The 21,447-nt window shown below is 39.8% G+C and overlaps 1 protein-coding gene across 1 annotated transcript; it reads left to right on the top strand.

The window, feature by feature from the left end:
- Positions 1-16,148: 16,148 nt before the first annotated feature.
- Positions 16,149-18,496, top strand: LOC124461519. Its single transcript, XM_047013021.1, has 3 exons — positions 16,149-16,190; positions 17,595-17,861; positions 17,924-18,496. The coding sequence occupies exons 1-3, from the start codon at positions 16,149-16,151 to the stop codon at positions 18,494-18,496; spliced, it is 882 nt and encodes a 293-aa protein (XP_046868977.1).
- The last annotated feature ends 2,951 nt before the right edge of the window (positions 18,497-21,447 follow it).

The raw sequence follows: 21,447 nt of genomic DNA, 5'->3' as shown, positions 1-21,447 counted from the left end.
ACGTTACTTCGCCGTGACTTCTCGAGAGCCAGGTCTCCAGGTTCGGGATCAGCCTAAACGTCCATCTGCCTTTGGTTGAGGATGTCCATCTTGCTTGCCAGTTTTCTAAGCTCAATCTTCTAGCTGCTCTTTTGGCCTCTTGCTTTGCCAGTGGCGTCCATTCCCTAGTTTGCCTTCTATTATAGATGTACTGGGTCAGCTATGACTAGCGCAGCCTCGTCGGATATTGTTCGGAAGCCTCGACACACTCGTATGGCTCCCAATCTGTACGTTGATTCGAGCCCTTGGCGATATGATTTCTGCCGCATAGCCGTTGCCCAAATAGGAGCTCCGTAGAGCATTATCGATCTCACAACATTTACCAATAGTACCCGTTGCCGTTGGCTTGGGCCTCTGGAGTTGAGCAAAAACCGTGTAATGCAGCGGCCTACTTCTGCAGCTTTTGTGTTTGCGTGCTCCAGATGTTCCTTGAAGCTAAGGCGGGTGTCTAGTAAAATGCCTAAATACCGTATTGCCCTGGATGACGTTATTTTGCATGTATCTAGAGAAATTTCAGCTACTTCCACGACTTTGCGGCTGCTGATCAAGACAGCTTCAGTTTTTTGGACTGCAAGCTGCAAGCCTACGTTGTTTAGCCATCCTTTGACTATGTCGACTGCCACGGCCGTTTTGCTCTCCGTCTCATGTAGGTGCTTCGCTACCACCACAATCGCCACGCCATCTGCAAAGCCGACAATCTGGGTTCCAGGTGGGAGAGAAAGCCTAAGCAGGCCATCATACATCACGTTCCATAGGATTGGACCCCGAACGGAGCCTTGCGGGACACCTCCTTTGACGACATGTGTGCGCCAGCCACTTTGGGTGTTGTAGCGCAGGATACGATTTCGGAAATAGTCTTCCACCATGAGGACTAGGTACTTTGGTACCCGAAACTCCCGAAGAGAGCTTAGGATCCGATTCCAGTTTGCGGTGTTGAAGGCGTTTCTCATATCTAGAGTGGTGACCAAGCAGTATTCTTTCTTGCCACCCTTCCATCGCTGGCCCTCGATGGCATTACTAGCTATGTCAACTACCGTTTGTGGATTTTGCGCGTCTAAATCCAAACTGCATCGGTGAGAGGTCGCCAGAGTTCTTGATGGCGGACTCAACTCTCTGCACCAGCAGTTTTTCGAACAGTTTCGAGACCGAATCTAGAAGGCAGATTGGCCTGTATGCTGATGGGTCCTCGGCTGGCTTGTTCGGCTTGGGCAGAAGCACTAGATTTTGCAATTTCCAACTGTCTGGGAAAATTCCATCGTGCATGCATTTATTGAAAACCTCTGCGAATTTTTTTTGGCTGGAGGCGTGCCGCCAGTTTTAGCGCCTTGTTTGGTATTGCATCTGGGCTTGGGGCCTTTTGGTCCTGCAACCTTGCGGCGACTGCAAGAATTTCTTCGGGGCTAATATCGTGGACGTCTCGTGTATTAGCGATCCGAGTGGGTCTTGGCCATATAACTGAGGTGTTCGGGAACAGAGTCTCTACAATAAGTTTCATTTGCGATTCGTTGGGAGTCGTGGGCTTGTTGGCGTTGAGCTTCTTCATGGCCACTTTGTAAGCAGCCCCCCAAATATCGTTCTCGGCAGCGTTGCACATTTCTAAGAAGCATTTGCGTTTAGTCTCCTTAATGGACAGTTTTAGTTCTCTTCGCCTAAGCTTGTATTGGGCCTGAAGGCTAAAGAACTCTGGCATGCCACGCGCACTTTGGTATTGACGTCTGCATTGGAGGCACCTCCTTCTCGCCTCATTCATAGACAGGGGCCTTTTGTTTGTTGTGGCATCCACGGGCTACCATGCTGGCATCACAGGCTGCTAGTACGGCATCTACAAGCGTTTTAGCAAACTTGTTTGTTTGCGTTGCCAGTAAAGGGCCCACCCTTTAATTCGAATCCCAATTCTGAGGGATTCCTCAAATGTTGTGATATTCAAAGTATCCACTCTAAACATTTTAACGTTTTGGTCAGTGGTTGCGTTTTCAGCGGGGCGGTTGCCGATTGTGCACAAAATGGCTAAATGGTCGCTAGCCGTGTAATGGCTACACAATTGCCAGTTGGTCTGTGCTGCTATTTGCCGGGTTGCAAATGTGACGTCGATTACTGATCCGTAGCCAGCTTTGCAGAACGTGTGCCTGTTGCCCGTGTTTAGCACGACAAGTTCGAGTGAAGCGAGGCTCTCGAGAATTGTGCGGTCCCTGGAGTTTGTTCGCGCGCTACCCCATTCTTTGGACCACGAGTTAAAATGGCCTGCTACTATTGTTTTGCCCTTTCCTCTGGCATCCAGAGCAAGTTGGTCCATTGCCGACTCGAATTCTTGGGGAGTAAGACTTGGTGCCAAGTAGCAGCTGTACATATATATGGCTCGCTCAGAATCGCCACGTCTATATTCAGTTCTCTTACTGATTGCGCTAGTAAATCATGCGCCGCCGCACAGTGGTTCAAATTTAATTGTAGTAGCTTCATAGATTTTGATGCTGGTTCGCTCCTACACTCGCCATTAGGCAACGTCGGCTGCCAGTGTAATACCCCACCTATTGTCGTTTGGCGTCTACGCAGTTGAAGCAGACAGGAAAGTTGCTGCATGAGGCTGCCTTGTGGTCTGTCGCCCCACATTTGAGACACCAATTTGTGCGATCGATTGAGCTGCTGCACTTTGCCGCCGTGTGGCCGAAGTTAAACATTTGTAGCATCTTTGCTTTGATTGCCGTTCCCGAATCGGGCAGAGCGTCCATCCTATTTCAATTGATCCCGTCTTGAGCAAGGAGTCAGGAGTTGAGCGCGGCATTAATAAGACAGCCAACTGTGTACCACCAAAAGTATGGCGCAAGCATTGGGACTCGCACGTTTGGGGTGGCATCGCCAATGATTTTCGTTAAAGCTTCTATAATATGGTCTGCTGATACCAGGGTATCGAGTTTGCGTATCTCGATCCAAGCTTCGGTTCCTACTGCCCTTACCGACGCTTGCTGGCCTAGAACTTCTAAGCTCGTTCCTCAGTTTTTGGCAGTCCGGATCGCCGTCTCGCTTGAGTTCTAGCAGCAGCTCGCCCTTGGCGGTCTTTCTTGTGCGCTTTACGTTGTTTTTGACTCCATTGAGTTTGCCTTGTAACCATACCAAGAATTTGGGCGTAAGAGAAACCCTCTTGGGCCTGGATCACGATGGCCACAGGCTTGTCCCTTCGAGCTGATTGCTTGTTAGGCCTCTTTCGAGACACCGTCTGCCATTCCGCATCCGCTTCGGCTGCCTTAACTGAATTGGCCCACGATGTGATTGTATTTGCCAAGTTGGTTTCCAGTTGTTCTGATCGAGAACGCTGCGTCGTTTTACCAGATGGGAAGACCCAGATGGTTATTCATCACCGGTGTTGTTTGCGTGGCGATGACGCCCTTATGGACCATTTTTGCGGGGTGGCTATCGGTCATTTTTCGGCACAGTGTTTCATGCAACTCCATCATACGCACTATTGAGTTCTTAGTACTCAGATTTACGTGGCGAACTGGACTGGTTTCCTCCCATCGTCAGCTCTGTTGAACATACTGTCGAGCTGCCAAATCAGATTTCCCAGTTCGTTGTGAATTTGAATTTGAATTCGAATTTGAATTCCAATCCGTAGGAAGAAGAAGCTTCGAAACGTTGGAGGATATTTGTTCAGATTCTATTGCGAATACATCATCAAATTCTGAGCATAATTTATGTGGGGTTGGGTTGGTAACGCCGAATGGCCAGACCACCTCAAAACATCTGTTTAACGACGGTGTGGCAAGCGATCCATATGAGACGAGGTGGCAAGAGACCCACGAAAACGACGATGTGGCAATGCTGCCACGAGAAGACGAAGAAGAACTTTTTAAGACGAGCCAACGACGAGAAGACGTGTTTTAAAAGATGTATTAAAGACGAAAGACGGGTATTAAAAGAAGTAAAGAAGTATTAAAGACGAAAGACGGTTATTAAAGAAGTAAAGAAGTGTTAAAGACGAAGACGTGTGTGGCAACCCGACCGATAACGGATATCGAAGAGATATCGGACGTAAGGTGGAAACGCTCGGGGATTTTGGAGAGTGACAGCGAACAAGTGTAGATGTACAAAGAACTAAAGAATAAATTAATATTTAAATAAAGTATAATTAAATTATAAATTGCGAGTTGTTACATTGGCGACGACTGGGAGAACTCGGTGGAAAAGAGAAACGTTAAACTAAGTTGAGTAGATTGAATTGTAATTCAACTTTTCTTGTTAAGCGAATGTGGTGAAATAGCGTAAGTCGTCCAAATGTACGAGGAGTGAAGAGGAGTTCAGCACCGCAAAAACTGAAAGCCCAACTTCATCACTTGAATTCAAAATATGAACTGATTTTATTGAAAAACGTCTTGTGTACATCAAAGAATTCTTAGACTCTAAGAGGCGACAATTGTTCTTAAAAATGCTTACTCTAATGTTTATATTAATGCTTGTTTATATCATGCACAGCGTTGGCGACTTGATATTGCGCCGTTATTAAAATCTTGAGTGCTTTCCCACAGAGTGTGGATGCATGTTTTGTTTATTTCTTTGTTCAATCTGATTTGGTGAAGCCGTTTCAGATGAACGCGATGTTTATTCTTAAACATTCTGCGAAGGGCCGCCAAATACGACGTTTAGGAATTGCCGTCTAATCTTACATTGTCTTATACAAATTATTATTAATATTAAAATTAGTAAGATAACTAATATTAAGGAAACATGACCGGTTACATGATGGAAGTTTAAACCTTGTAATTCAATATGATGTTCCTTTAATGCTTGTAGCTGGTTTCCTACTTTCTCCAATTCTGCTGAATGGTTCACTATATTTGCTTCTACTGGATTCCAAATTATATTTGCCATGTTACTAATATCGCCCACGTGCGCCGTTTTAATGGCTATATACGACTCTGACTGTATGCTATGATGAGCCACTATAACTTTATCTTCTGTCCTAGCTGTGCAGCCTGATCTGAGGCTCAAAATTCCTTGCTCTGGTTTAGCCATTATCTCTTGCTGTTCATTACCGCATCGGACTCTAGCGTTAGTTCTAGGTGGAACCTTAAATAACCGACTCCTGCTACTATCTAATTCTACCCAGTAAGACTTTGTTTCCATAATCGTTGTGTATATGCAGTTAGATTTGGTATTTTGTTTAAGAGCTGTCAGTTCACAGACATTATCATTGGCACTACTCCATGGCCAACTTCCTTCACATGTTCTCCTATGCGACTGCCAATTCTGACATTTTTGCAATGCTGATTCGGACATTAAATGGTACGAATCTATTTCAAAATTATAAATTAAGTACTGGCTGTCTATACGGACCATTACCATTTGGTTATTGTTTAATCGTACAGGCAGTGGAATAACTTTATAGAGAAAAGACGGATGTCTACCAAAAAGTGGTATTTTTGCATTTATAATTAGTTTTCTGTCAATAAAAATACCTTTTGCCGTCAACAGAGTGTATACATCTTTTAATTCAGTACCTGTTCTTTTACCTGGTAATACTAATGTTTCGGACAACTTGTCCTTAATTTTTGTTATTTCCAACTTCAACTGGCTTGGTTTTAAAATGTTAGGGTTCAACCTACCATGGTTAATGTCTATTAAAAGATTTATAACTCCTGTTTGAATTTTTTCACATTCATCGATCACGGAACTCAGTTGCCTTACAATCATGAAGAATTGCATGGATTCTCTATATACGTAATAGCTTTCTTTTAGTACTTCTGTCATATTTTCAATCCGGTTGTTCATGTTGCGAAAGTTAACATTTATTTCGTCTATAGTTGTCTTAAGAATGTTTGCCGTGGAGTCCACTATCGATGTCTGCCTTTCTTCTAGGTGTTTCAAATTTTGCTGATTTGTCAGTAAATTTCTCATGTTTTCTTCCATCTGTACTCTGTCATCTGCATCCATGATGCCGAATAATATGTGGTACAATGAACCCATGAATTCAAACGGTGCCCGCTTGCTTCTTGGCTTATTCTGACTCATAAACAATCTATTATTTTCTTCGATTTCCGTTATTCGTTTTACCATGTTGTCTAATACGAAATGACACTGGTCTTCAAAATTATATAACTTTTGACATAAATCCCTCATTTTAGGAATCAACCTGTCACCTTTATTAAGCATTTCAAAATACGCCGACATGTCATAGTATATTACCAGATCCCATGAGGACGCTACTACTTCCACCTCACCCATTGGATCTAAGTACAACGCGGCTGTTGCGTTTAGTTCTTTTACCGTAATTTTTGGTCGATTATCTCTAATGCTTGCTGCATTCGAAAGTTGACAAAGCAGCATTAACATTGCTAACATCATTACGGTTCCTGCTTTGGACAGATGACCGAATCTGTTACTTTTCCGATATCGATTCTCCTCAATTTCTTCGGATGATTTTACCCCAATAAGTGGACAGATTTTATTTATAGGCCTTGTAATTGACCCATCTTGCAATTTGATTTTGACCACTCTTACTTTATCGTCCCTGCCTTTATGAATTTCCTCAATCTTGCCCAGAGGCCACCTGGCTGGGTGACAATTTTCATCTTTGATCAGCACGACCTGTCCATTCTCTAAATTCTCGGTGGTTCGTCGCCACTTATTTCTTTGCTGGAGAGTATATAGATATTCGTCTTTCCACTTCGCCCAGAAATCTTTTTTCATTTTTTGAATTAATTTCCATCTGTCTAAATTTCCAATTTTTTCTTCTGATATGGACTCGGCTGCTTCTAATGTCGGTCTTCCAATTAAGAAATGACCGGGAGTTAACACCTCGTTGTTGTCCATATCTTCACCCGTCGTATATAACGGACGTGAATTTAGCACGGCTTCTATTTGGCACAACAATGTTGCCAGTTCCTCATATGTCAGGTTATTGTCTCCTATGACTCTTTTCAGATGATACTTAACGGATTTGACCCCAGCTTCCCATATACCTCCGAAGTGAGGTCCTGCCGGGGGGCTAAAATGCCAGCTAATCTGTTCTCGCTCTAGAACAGGGGCAACCTGGACGTTATCTTGAACTGCTTTTTTGAATTCTTCATCCAGCTTCCTAGCCGCTCCCACAAAATTTGTACCGTTGTCAGAATATATGTTCGCGCATTTACCCCGTCTTGCCACAAATCTTCGAAATGCTGCTAGGAAGGCATCAGTTGTCAAGTCACTAACAACTTCCAAATGAATTGCCTTAGTTGACAAACACACAAATACTGCTATGTACCCTTTGAATGTTTTTTGTCCCCGATTTTTTGAGCATCTTATATGATATGGGCCCGCAAAATCAATCCCGGTGTTATGAAATGGGAATGAGACCGTTACCCTACTTTTGGGTAGATTACCCATAATTTGCTCCGCAGTTACTTGGCGATATCTGGCACAAGTGACGCATTCCCTTAGGTATTTTTTAAGAGCGTTTCTTAAACCGAAAATCCAAAATTTCCTTTGAATTTGGCTTCTCATAAGGTTAATTCCTCCGTGTAAGGTTTCCTTATGAGCATTTTTAATCAACAACATTATTAGATGTGATTTATCTAAAATAATTGGATGTTTCGTATCAAAAGATATGTTGGCATTTTGCAATCTTCCCCCTACGCGCAATATTCCATCGTTATCCAAAAATGGATTTAAGCTCAAAATTTTGCTTTTCATGTCAATTTGCTTGTTCTGCGTAAGACATGAAATCTCTCTGCTAAATTGACATGCTTGTTGGTGTTTAATTATAAAATTTTTAGCATTCTTAAGCTCATTGACGGTTAGATATGATGGGTACGCATTATCTTTTCTTTTAGTGCCAATAAATCTAAATACATATGCCGTAATTCTGACCAGTTTATTTATACAGGAATACTTTTCAATTAGCTCCTGCATAATACTACTTTCTGTATTTAATAGTACGGAATTTACCATCACCTTGTCATCATCTGTTTTTTGTTTAGGCCATTTGTCTTTTGCCTCAACGAGCCACTTTGGCCCATTCCACCACAAATCGCAATCTTTTAACTTATTTGGACAAATACCCCTTGAAGCTACATCTGCAGGGTTATCTTCAGATTTTACATGGTTCCACGTTATTTCTCTGATTTTTAGGATATCCTCTATGCGACGCCTTACAAATTTTTCCTTACTAGCACCGTTCTTTATCCAGCACAGCGTAATAGTAGAGTCACTCCAAGCGTATATTTCAGAAGGAGCAGCAATAGATTGCTGGACTCTTTGTAGCAATTGCGATAGCAAGTGTGCTGCACATAATTCCAATTTAGGAATAGTTTTTCTATTTTTGATAGGGTTAACTTTGTTCTTACTGGCTATTAAGGTAACTGCCCCACCAATTTTGGCATATACTACCGCTGCATACGCCTTTTCTGACGCGTCAGCAAAACCATGAATCTGTAACAACATATCAGGCTGTGTCTTGATCCATCGGGGTAATCTGACTTCTTCCAGATACACTAAATTGTCCCTGAAAAATTTCCATTCTGTTGCGTCGATATCGGACAACTCTTGATCCCAATTTTTCTCAGCTAGCCACAACTTTTGCAAGAATAACTTGCCTATTACTGTTACTGGTGCTAGCCAACCTAGTGGATCATAAATCTTGGCAAGTGTGGATAGCACACCTCTTTTATTCACCTTTCTGTTCTCGTCACAGTGTACCTTAAACTTAAATTCGTCTTTAATTGGTTCCCACTGCAACCCCAAGGTTTTAATTGCCTCGTTCTCATCAATTTTTAATACTTTATTATCGCCTGTATCAATAACCTCTTCAACAATTTCGGACTTATTCGAAATCCATTTTCTCAAATTCATTCCTGCTTTTTCCAGCTCTCTGGAAACCTGTTGAACTTTGTGTTTTGATTCTTCTACGGTATTACCTCCAGTCATTAAATCATCCATGTAGAATTCATCTCGGATAATTTCACTAATTACTTTATCTTGACATCTGTTTGCTATCTCTGCAAGTACCCTTGTAGCTAAATAAGGTGCTGATGCCGTACCGTACGTTACTGTTGTCAATTTATATATTCTTAATTTTTTCTGCGGTGACATTCGCCACAAAATATGCAAATATTTTTGATCGTTTAGATCAATGTTTATCTGCCGATACATTTTTTCAATATCTGCAGATGCTACGTACTGCCATTTTCGCCATTTTAGTATTATGTCAAATATGTCTTTTTGAAGTCGCGGCCCGATCCACATCACGTCATTGAGACTTCTGTTATTCGTAGTTTTCGCGGAAGCGTCAAATACAACTCTTAGTTTAGTTGTCAAACTTGCTTCTTTTACTACTGCTTGATGTGGCAGGTAGTATGTTCCTTCATCCTTAGTTTCGACCATATGGCCTAAGTCCAAATATTCTTTAATAAATTTTTTGTACTCTTCCTTAAGTTTTGGATTTTTCTGAAATTTTTTCTCCAGGCTAAGAAACCGCGCAGTTGCTTGCGCCTTTGATTCACCTAACTCCTTTTCTTTCTTAAACGGGATCGTTACCACATACCTTCCAGAATCATTAATCTTTGTTGTCTTGCTAAAATTTTCTTCACATTCATTAGCTTCTATATCGTCTTTTTCATCTGCCTCCATTTCCCAAAAACGCTCCATATCTGTGATGTCTATTGTTGTAGCTACTATGGACTCATCTCCTTTTGACTTCGTACATCCCGACACGATCCAGCCAAATTGAGTATTTTGCCCTAGCAGACCATTAATCTTGGCCACTCCACTTTTTAAGATGTGGGTATATACGTCTACCCCTATTATCAAATCTACCCTCCCAGGTTTATTAAAGTTGGGGTCAGCTAGCACGTAAGTTTGCCATTTTGACATATCCACGTTTGCTATTTTTAATGGAAGAGCTTTCATTAATTGCGGCAATACAATTGCCTCAACCTTAAGGAGTTCTTTTTGAGAATCACGCGTCTTCATTTCAATATTTACCTTATATTTTGAAGTTCTAGATTTTGTTGAAGATACTCCACTTATTTCGGTTTGTTTTTTGATCTTGGGTAGTTTTAACATTTGAGCGGCTTCTTCAGATAAAATAGTGCTTTGAGATCCACTATCAATCAAGGCTCTTAACGTTTCATATTCTCCATTTATTTTTTTAACTTGAATTAGGGCTGTGGCCAACAATTTTTGTTGTGCCGTAACACAAGTATTTACCTTTGCCTGTTTTTCCCCAAAATGAAGAAGGGTATGGTGTCCCTTGCTGCACAATGAGCAGACAATTTCATTAGTGCATCTCTTGTTGCTTGAGTGCTTCAAGCATCGTGTACACAATTGCACTTTTTTGGCTATTTCCACCCTTTCTTTAGGTGTTAGCGCTTTAAACTTATAGCATATAAGTGCGCTATGCCAAGGACCTTTGCAGATCGGACAACTATCTTTAAAACCCGCAGCCGACGTTTTTTGTAACGGTTTTTTATCTTCCTTCCTCATGGCACTTAGCGAGCAATATCTTTGCTCTAAGTATTCCATGACATCAGACAGCAACTGTATTTGCCTGGTTTTTCTGATCTGACTCTCATATAATTGTAGAGTCTCTCTGTCAAATTTCCGAAGTATGTGTTGAGCGAGTATTACGTCAACTTCATCGGACAAATTTGCTTTAATTTTAATTAAGTGTATTGACTCATTGATTATGTCAATCACTCCTTTTACACTCTTTGCGGATTCATTGTTGATCATCGGTAAATCAACGATCCGATTTAACTGTTCGGAAAATACCCTCCGATTGTTTTCATACCGCTTGGTTAATAGTTCCCAAGCGGCACTATAATTGTCAGCTGAACCTGACAGTAAATGAGCTACCATGCTCCTCGCTTCTCCCTTTAATGCGGATTTTAAATAATTGAATTTAAGAGTAAGACTTAAATCTTCTCTATTCTCAATTAATTCTGCAAATAACTCTACAAACAGGTCCCATTCTCTAGGTTCTCCAGAAAATGTGGGTACCTGTATTTTTGGCAACACCGGTAGTTCGCCTCTCACGGTAACATTCTCAACTTTCAAATCTTTCTGATCCTTTATTTTCTCTTCTAATGCTACCAAGGTATTCTGAAGGTCGAACTCCAATTCTTCTATGACCTCTTTAAATGTTTCATTGTCTCTGTATAGTTCATGTGTATAAGCTTGGCACACCTGTACCTTCCTGAACAAGAATTTTATTTTCTTAATATACATTTCGCCTGTTCTATTGTCTATCGTACGTAAATCTTTGCTCACCATCTCCAAATATTGCTGGAGATGACGAACCTTTTCTTCAAACTTTTCCTGGTTCTCAATACTGGAGGTCGCGTTTCCCCGCGACTCTCCGTTGCTGCCTTCAACATTTTCTGACATTGTTGCATCTGCTTCAATGGTTTCAGAAACAACAGTGCTCTGCCTGCTAGACTCTCCTTTGGCTAGTAATTTGGCTGCCATATCTAAACCTTCCTCATACTTCCCATCTGTGAAATAGTAGTGTTGAGTTACACCACTCTCTAGCATTTGACTATGGTAACTAATCCATAGCTTCTGTATCTCATTTACTTCGTTAATAATCTTGCTAGTAAACTTACTAGCATCTAACTCTTCTAGCTTTTTTAATCTTTTATGCAACTCGTGTTGCTTCGCTAATAGTTTTTCAGTTTTTGTGGGGAACATTTTTGTCTTATTCAAATATTAGTATATTGGTATAAGAGTATAAGTATATATAATAATATAATATTAATAATATAATATAATATAAACTATTTTAATTTATATCTTATCTGATGATCCTGTTGTAGACACCGTTCGCCACTGTTGTCCGCCAAGTAGAGTTATCTGCCGCTGCTTGTCTGCCGCTGCGTAGCGAAAGTTTGCTCGCCTTTTTTGTTTTCTATCTCGATCAGCTGCTGTTGTCCAGGGCCTATGGGCTCAGGCGGTACCGGTGCCGGACATCGCACCAGAATTTTTTATACTGCCACTGCACGTTCTTCAGTTTCTTCTTTGCAGCTATGTATCTTGATGCTCTGCTGCTGTTGGTAGTTGCCGACTTGCAACTACATATAGTTCACTTTTTTTTTTCGATATTAGGGCTTCGAATACGCCACACACCAACTTTATATTTTCATATATATTTTTTCTCACTTTATATATATCTGGGCTTCGAATTAGCCACACACCAACTTTATATCTTTATATTTTTTTTTTTTCACTTTATATATATCTGGGCTTCGAATTAGCCACACACCAACTTTATATCTTTATATTGTTTTTTTTTTTTTCACTTTATATATATCTGGGCTTCGAACTAGCCACACACCAACTTTATATTTTTATATTGTTTTTTTTTTTGTTCACTTTATATATATCTGGGCTTTGAACTAGCCACACACCAATTTTATCTTTATTTGTTTTTTTTTTTTTTTTTTTTTCACTTTCGATATCTGGGCTTCGAATTAGCCACACACCAACTTTATATCGTTTTTTTTTTACCGCCGCCGAAATTATTGCAGTTGCTCGACTAGCCAAACTGCCTTTATATATTCGGTCGCACGCACTTTTTTATTTATTAAGCAATATTTTGCTTTTATATTATACTCTGTCTCTTACCACTGGTGGGGGAAAACAAGAGTTTTTTTTTTTTATTTTGCTACCTTTATCTGATCTTATCATAAGAATTCAGACCTTAAGGAGCTGATTCATCCTCTGAGTCTCTTACCACTGGTGGGGGAAAACTCAGAGTTCCTTTTTATCGAAGGACCAAAATGAAGAGGAGTTCAGCAACGCAAAAACTGAAAGCCCAACTTCATCACTTGAATTCAAAATATGAACTGATTTTATTGAAAAACGTCTTGTGTACATCAAAGAATTCTTAGACTCTAAGAGGCGACAATTGTTCTTAAAAATGCTTACTCTAATGTTTATATTAATGCTTGTTTATATCATGCACAGCGTTGGCGACTTGATATTGCGCCGTTATTAAAATCTTGAGTGCTTTCCCACAGAGTGTGGATGCATGTTTTGTTTATTTCTTTGTTCAATCTGATTTGGTGAAGCCGTTTCAGATGAACGCGATGTTTATTCTTAAACAAGGAGGCTACATGAAAATGATACAAAGGTATCAAGATATCATACAAATGTATGAGGAGGCTACAAGAAAATTGATACAAATGTATCAGGATAGCGCGAATCGTACAGATGTACGAGGAGGCTACAAGAAATTGATACAAAGGTATCAAAATAGCGCGAATCATACAAATGTATGAGGAGGCTACAAGAAATTGATCCAAAGGTATCAGAATGTCGCGAATCGTACAAAGGTACGAGGAGGCTACAAGAAAATTGATACAAAGGTATCAAAAGAAAAATTAGCACGAATCGTACAAATGTACGAGAAGGACAGGAAGATGATACAAATGTATCAAAGTAGTGGTACAAATGTGCCAGGAGAGCACGATGGACGCAAATGTGTCTAGTGGCATATTCAATTGAATGTGTTACACATAAGAATAAAAATATATTTTTGGTTTATAATTTAAGTTTTGGAACTTTCTTTTGAAAATCATGTCGGAAATAAAACCGTTCCTTTGCGACACGATTGACAAATCGCTACTCCGGCATGAGTGGGAAAAATGGCTAAGGTCTTTTACATTATATCTTGACGCGGAAGATATCACATCAATACCCAAGAAAAAGAGCAAGCTTTTGCATTTGGGTGGCCCACAACTGCAAGAGATACTTTACAACATTCCCGGAGCGTTAGTTGATTATGATGCTCAAGAAAACAATGATGTCTACAAGGTTTTAGTGGGCAAACTGGACGAATATTTTGCACCGTTAAGGAATTCATCGTTGGAGAGACACCTTTTTAGGAATTTGTCACCATTGGAAGGCGAGACATTCAACAGATATCTAATTCGTCTGAGACAACAACTTGCAAAGTGTTCATATGGTACAACAAAGGCAGAAATTGAAGATATTTGTCTGGCCGATAAAATAATTGACTCATGGGCTTCAAATGACTTAAAGAAAAGATTTTTAGAGAAGGAGCAAAAGCTGAGTGATCTAATAGATGCTTGTCAGGTCCATGAGCAAGTAAATAAGCACTCGAAAACTATGCTGGGTGAAGAGGTAAGCGACAGCGTCAACAAAATTTTCGCCAGGAAACGTTTCGGGCGAGATCTACCTAAGGCTTGCACCAGATGTGGGCTTGAGGATCATGATGGAATAATGGAAGATGTCCAGCGCGGGATAAAGTTTGCAAACGCTGCAATTTGCTTGGTCATTTTGCCAGGCAATGTAGAACTCGGAACTCAAAGAGGCCTTCGGACACGGGAGGATACTCCAATCCAAAGAGGCGCAAGGTATATGCAAATGTTCAAAGCGTCGAAGATCAAGTGAAAAGCTATGATGATAAGGACAAAGAGTTGAAGTGTTTTAGAATTGATGGTTCGGCAAGAAATGATGACAACATGAGATGTAACATTGGAGGTGTGTCAATCGGAATGATTATTGATTCAGGATCACCTACGAATTTATTATGTGAGAAGCATTGGAAAATGTTGTGTAATAGCAACGCTGTTATGTGGAATATGAGATCCCAGACGACTGACAGATTTAAAGCATACGCGACTGAAGATCCGCTCAGTGTTCTTAAAGTTTTTGAAGCACCAATAAGTGTGAAAACGAACCAAGAAATGATTGCTACATTTTACGTAATAGAAAAGGGTAGTCAATCGCTTCTGGGAAGAAAACGGCCATTCAACTCAAGGTCCTAAAGTTAGGGTTAGATGTTTGCCGTATTGAGACTTCATTGCCGTTTTCAAAAATAGGCAGATTGATAAAATTGGCCATTGATTCCAGCGTGAAACCAGTGCACCAACCTATAAGACGGGTTCCAGTGGCATTTGAAGATAAAGTGGCAGATAAGATAAAAGACGCTTGTGATCGTGACATAATAGAACCAGTAAGGGGTCCGAGTGCATGGATCTCGCCGGTGGTAATTGCGTTCAAGGAAAGCGGCGAAATAAGGCTATGCGTTGATATGAGGTTTGCAAACAGGGCTATCCAACGGGAAAATTATCCACTACCAACCTTTGAAACTTTTATGACAAAAGCCAGGGGTGCGAAATGGTTTTCGAGACTGGACCTCATTGATGCCTATCATCAGCTTGAACTTCATGAATCTAGCCGCGAAATAACAATTTTCGTGACACAGCAATGGCTGTTTTAATATAAACGTCTTCTTTTGGCGTAAATCCGGCACCAGAGATTTTTCAACGGGTGATGGCGGAGATCTTGGCACCATGCAAAAATGCACATAACTATTTGGACGATGTAATAATTTTTGGAAGAACTGAAGCTGAGCACGATAAAGCGTTACAAGAAGTGTTGAATCTGTTTGAGATCAATTGTGTTCTGTTAAACAAAGATAAATGAGTGTATAAGGCAAAAGAGCTTAAATTTCTGGGACATATCTTATCGAGTGACGGCATTGCGGCAGATCCAGAGAAGGTGAAATTGATTTTGGATTTTCGACCACCTGAAACAAAGGAGGAACTGAGAAGCTTTCTGGGACTGGTTACATACGTTGGAAAATTCATCGCCGATTTGTCGCATATTACAGAGCCATTAAGAGTACTACTTAAAATCAATAGCAAATTCGTGTGGTCAAGCGAACAAGAAAAAGCGTTTGTTAACTTGAAAAATCGGCTAGCTCGTATCCCGGAACTTTCATATTTTGATCCAAATAGACGCACGCAGATAATTGCAGACGCAAGTCCGGTAGCACTTGGTGGTGTTTTGTTACAATTTGATGAGAGAAATGAATCGGTTATCATTAGCTCCGCTAGTAAGAGCTTATCGGATTCGGCACAGTCATTAACAAATATTTAATTTGAAAGCAAACGCGTCAAAAGTAATGAAGTTATTGAGAAAGTCACTGTTTTTGACCGATCATTCCTATGAAAGCTATATGGTGTAGTCACTCGATCTTGATCAAATTCGGCATAGTCGTTTATATGAATAATAAACTCAGCAATATTAAAATTTCACGACAATAGCTCAGAAAATAATGACAGTATATATACAAGTTTACAAAAAATTTCAACTCTGTAACTCTAGGACCCATGGACAGCACCTTCAAGCAGTACAAGATCATTTTGGCAATGGTAGATGGTTTTTCAAAATTCGTATGGCTGCTTCCAACGAGGTCCACAGGCGACTTACAAGCAGAATTATGATAATTCTAATAATTATGACTATATGAAAAAGTGAAGTAAGTATACCTTACACCAGTAGCGCAAATATTTCAACTTTATTAAACAAATGCATTTTAAAATGCTTCTTACAAGCATATCTTAGTATCTCGCCCACCAGCCAACGGCCAACTCCGGCCTTATAGAAAAACGTTTATATGCATAACTCGACTGTTTTTTGTCCGATTTTGATCAAATTTGGTATTTTGCTAGATATTAGTATTAAATTTAAGTGTGCCAAATTTGATTGCATAAGGTAAAAAAAATACGGGAGATAATCAAGTTTTTCAAATTACGGGTCGGAAAAGGGCGTGGCAAAATTTTTATACATAAAAAATGGTTGCATTTACTAAGCGAATATACATACCAAATATTGTGTCTTTAGCTGGAATAGTTTTTGAGATAAACGCTTTTATTAAATTGCGGAGGCGGAAAGAGGCGTGGCAAAAATTTGAAATAAACTTGATCACTCTACTTACTACACGAGTCTACATACCAAATTTGGTGGCTCTAGCTCTTACAGTCTCCGAGATCTAGGTGTTCATACGGACAGACGGACAGACGTACAGACGGACGGACGGACGGGCAGACGGACATGGCTAGATCGACTCGGTTGTTGATCCTGATCAAGAATATATATACTTTGTGGGGTCGGAGATGCTTCCTTCTGCCTGTTACATACATTTTGGCGACTTTAATATACCCTTTCACCCTATGAGTGTATGGTATAAAAAAAATTATTCGTTATCCACACTCGTTTCCTTTAGTATTTAGTAGTATTTAGTATTTCCTTTAGATTTTAGTAGCGCATGAAATTCAAGATTTTCAACGAATGCTTTGGAGAGAAAATCAAATTGACCACAGTCACCTGGGCACGGCATGTGCACCATTTCTGACAGTTAGAGTGCTCTAATAACTGGCAGCTGATAACGAATACGAGTTTCCAAGGGCTGCTAAGATAGTTTTTGATGATTTCTAATGTGTTCATGAACGGATTGCGTTTATCGATAAGTCAGATGTAGTTATAGGAATCGACACATACATAAGCATTGTACACACACACATATTTGTGCGCTGATGCGTCAGCGCTTTTCTCTTTTGGTTTAGTAATAAATTGGCACTCAACTGATTCAGTAGCAAAGAAATACAACGGAAAATTATCCAATGTAATTTCAAGGTACAGTCCACTGCTAGACCAAATCATACTTTGGTCATTGGAGCCGAATAAGCGAATCGGTTTTCGTTCGAATAAGGTGCTTTTCGTTAGAATTTCTTTGGATCTATTGGAAAGTTTGGTGGGTTATTACTCTGGAATAGTTCTGTACAATAGAAGAACTAAAGGCATTGGTGGGTCGACGGAGCCGCCTCAAGGCCATCATCACAAGAATTCTGGATTGGTCGGAACGAACCCAAACTACATCAACTACTGAGGTAGCCGCTCGGATGGATCACCTCCAGTCCGTGTGGAAGGAATTTAATGGAATTGGGGATTCCATAGCCCTACTGGAAGATGTGGACGGCTATGTGGATCCAGAGGTCGATCAGAAACAAGCATCATTGTCATTGACGGCAATGGCGCCATGGGTCTGCACGCATATAACGACGACATCGTTCATTTACTGCAACAACAACAACTCTTTGAACAGTTAGCTGCAAACCAGAGCAGTTCAAACTTGTCGATGCCCGCTCGCAATAAGGTGGCTGCTTCGGGTTTGACTTCGGGAAACAACACGACGGCATTCGTGCATGGCGGCGAATTGCTAAAAATTCAAATAAAACGGTTCGCTGGACTCTACACAGAGTGGCCAGCTTTTCAGGATATCTATGAGAGCACTATACACAACAAAAGGGAGTTAACTAACACTCAAAAGTTTCATCATTTAAACGCACTGCTCATCGATGATGCTGCCAACTTGGTGCGGCACCTGGCGATAACTGACACGGCTTACAACACTGCTTGGGAACGCTTAAAGGAAAGATATAATAGGCCACGCCATATTGTGAACTCATTTTTGGAAAAATTTATGGGTCTACCAACGACAAACAAAATTGATGTGTCCATCTTACGCAAGGTATCAGATGGCACAAATGAGATTGTTCGCGGTCTGGATGCGATCAATCAAACAGGACGGGATTGCTGGATACAATATCTGGTATTGGAAAAGCTTGACGCTGATACACGGCGCAGGTGGATTGAGCGCAGCATGGGCATTCAATAAAATGGAAGCAGAACGGATAAACCTACTCCCGCTGTTCCACCAGGACTATACCTCGATTTCCAACTAGATTTAACCGAACCACTAGAATTATATTGAGAACGCGTGTGATAGACTTTAGAGAAGATGTTTAGTATGCATATGACTGCTCAATGGGATTCATAAACGACTAGCAAAAACAGCCTGTGGGGGGGTTCTTTGTGAACGTCATAGCTAGTATTTTCACAGCGTATTTTATGTATGTCGGCTATTCATATTAACCGAATCCCTTGCCTGGATTTTTATTAGAGGAGAATACAAAAGAGTTACGGACATCACTTCTTGCAGGCGCTATAGATGATAATTGCGCTCCGCGTCTGTACCCACCCTACCATGAGCCTGCCAGCGAAAGTTATCGGAGACTCCCAAAACGAATGTTGGTTCTTATTACTAATGATTACTCTACTACTTAATATTCATGATTTCCTAACTTTACTGTAATTAAACTTTTTACATTAGTTCAAAAAAAAAATTAAAAAAGAAAAAAAAGAAAAAAATTGTACATTTATGTGGCGTGATTACGCTAATATCCTCACGAAATTCATTCTCTAAAAATATCTTGCTCTATATATGTCCATTGACAAGGTATTAAATGCTAATGCTCACCAGAATAAATTCAGGTCATCAGATAAATTTATAAAAATATAAGGAAAATTGGTTTTGATACACTTACAGCTTGTTAATTTTTCCCACGCAGAAAGATCTTTCGTTGTGTTGTTGTCGCTGTTGAAAATAGGAAGGTTTACATATTCCAAATAGAGCTAAAGCATCATATTACATTGTGAATTTACATGCATACTCAAATTCTGAAAAATGAAAATTATTAACTAACGAAAATATACACTGCCATTGAATTCCATTTCCTTTAAAATTGAACCATTTAGCCAACAAAGAAAAAAAAGGAAATTCAATGTAAAATTATCTTAAAATTGATTTTAAACTACTGGGGAGCCTTATGTTGACTCATTTCACTTAATCCTGGTTATTTCGTCCGTTCCGAAGACGAATAAAAAATCTCCTTAGGCAAATTAAACGCTTTGCAACATTCGAAATTTTCACTTTGCTTCGCTAACGCCGTATCTATAATAACACTGTATAAGACACAAAACTATTTTGGTAATTTTCTCTTTTATTTACCCTTACTACAATCCGAGGCAAAAGTTAAATATATTTAACTCTCGGATTTCCACAATTGATCGTCGGTTCAAACCGTTGACTGACGCAAACAGTTCCCTCACAAAAATTTTGAGACTGCTGGGGCAAGTTTGCCGAAGACAGGTGTCTCAAAAAAATGTCAAGTAAGGCGAATTAATAGAAAAATTGCCAATACTTGATGAAAACTATTTCCGATGCTGTTAAAGAAAATGCATAAGTTAAACGTACAATAATTCGAGAATTGTTGCAACATCTCTTGAACACATACACACGCATAAACTTTTATTTTCGCACACGCGTAGGGGTTATGGTGCACCCCCCTATTGGGTTATTTTAAACTTTGGACAAATACGTCCGATCAGTTGGAATTCACGTGGAGAAAAGAAAGAACACTTTTCCAAAAACCACGCTGTTCAATAAGTTTCTTTTGCCTTATTCTTCTTATTGTTTTATCCAAACTCCATTTATGGAAAAATAATGTAAAGCAATGCAAAACAAACCGATCAGCTGTGTGGCGTTGCCACTTAGTTCACTCTTTTTCCAGCTGGTTACCTACATTTCGATTCTCACCACTTTAGCAAATATCGATAACAACAACAAAAATACTAAATAAGCGAAATCAGTTGAATTTTAAACTAACTGAAATTCCTGTACATTACACCACTGTTTAATTCGTAGTTTATTCAACGTCACGAATTCAACAGAAATGTGAAAGTCTGTGATATTACAATATTTATTGACGAATATCCTTAGCATGGAAAGTTCCTACTAATTTCCCTTGTAAATCTTCTAGAATATAGTATGAATTCCCTTGTTTTCCACGAACACGAGCTTTAAGAAACGCCGGGCAAAGTTTCGCATTAATTCCTTTACTAAAATTGCTCTGAACAAAATTCCTTCTAAAAACTTCCTGACCAACTTTGAAACAGATAGGTCTGGTTCTTAAATTATATTGCTGGGCTTGTTGTTCATATGCACTTTTCAAGTTTTCTCGTAACTTTGATCGTAATAATTTAAGCTGATCATCTCGATTGAGCTGTACTACTGGTTCATCTAACATTGTTAAATTCCTTAGCAGTTTATATTGACTTGCATGTGTTATCATATCTAATCCATATACCGCATGGTATGGAGAAATCTTTAAACTTTGATGATAACTATTTCTTAAGGCACAACTTATTTCTTGGATATGGGTATCCCACTCTGTTTGATCAGATTTTAAATACGAACGAATAGCGGACACGATCGAGCGATTCACTCTCTCTGAAGCATTTGATTGAGGGGAATATGCAGCTGTATATGTATGCTGAACTCCAAACGTAGTTAAAAATGAATTAAATTCGTTTGATTTAAACTGCACTCCATTATCACTTACTAAAATTTCTGGCACTCCATAGGATAGAAAAATCTGACTTTGAAGAAACTCTATAATTGGTTTTGTCGTGAAGTTTTTTACTGGACAAAGCCATTGAAATTTGGTCAAATGATCTAACACAATAAGTAAACCTATGTTTCCTTTTCTACTCCTTGGATATGGTCCTAAGAGGTCGATGTACAAACGTTGAAACGGTCGTTCAGACACTGCCTGTTTACCCATGGGTGGTTTTAATGTCGTATTAGGAGGTTTAGTACACTTACATACCTCACAATTACGCACATATTCTCGAATCTCGGAAACCATCCCTGGCCAATATAAATGTCTTTTTATTAGTTCCACGGTTTTTACCATGCCTCCATGAGCTGTAATAGTGGAATCATGC

The sequence above is a fragment of the Drosophila willistoni genome, unplaced genomic scaffold, assembly GCF_018902025.1.
Source record: "Drosophila willistoni isolate 14030-0811.24 unplaced genomic scaffold, UCI_dwil_1.1 Seg52.1, whole genome shotgun sequence".
Taxonomy (NCBI): domain Eukaryota; kingdom Metazoa; phylum Arthropoda; class Insecta; order Diptera; family Drosophilidae; genus Drosophila; species Drosophila willistoni.
Note: the sequence above shows the minus strand (reverse complement) of the source record. Positions and strands in the feature narration are given on the sequence as shown.

Coding starts and splice junctions, on each gene's coding strand:
- LOC124461519 (XM_047013021.1), top strand. CDS start 16,149: ATGGACAGCACCTTCAAGCAGTACAAGATCATTTTGGCAATG. Junction 16,191..17,594: donor ACAAGATCATTTTGGCAATG/GTAGATGGTTTT, acceptor ACTCTGGAATAG/TTCTGTACAATAGAAGAACT. Junction 17,862..17,923: donor TGACGGCAATGGCGCCATGG/GTCTGCACGCAT, acceptor CTCTTTGAACAG/TTAGCTGCAAACCAGAGCAG.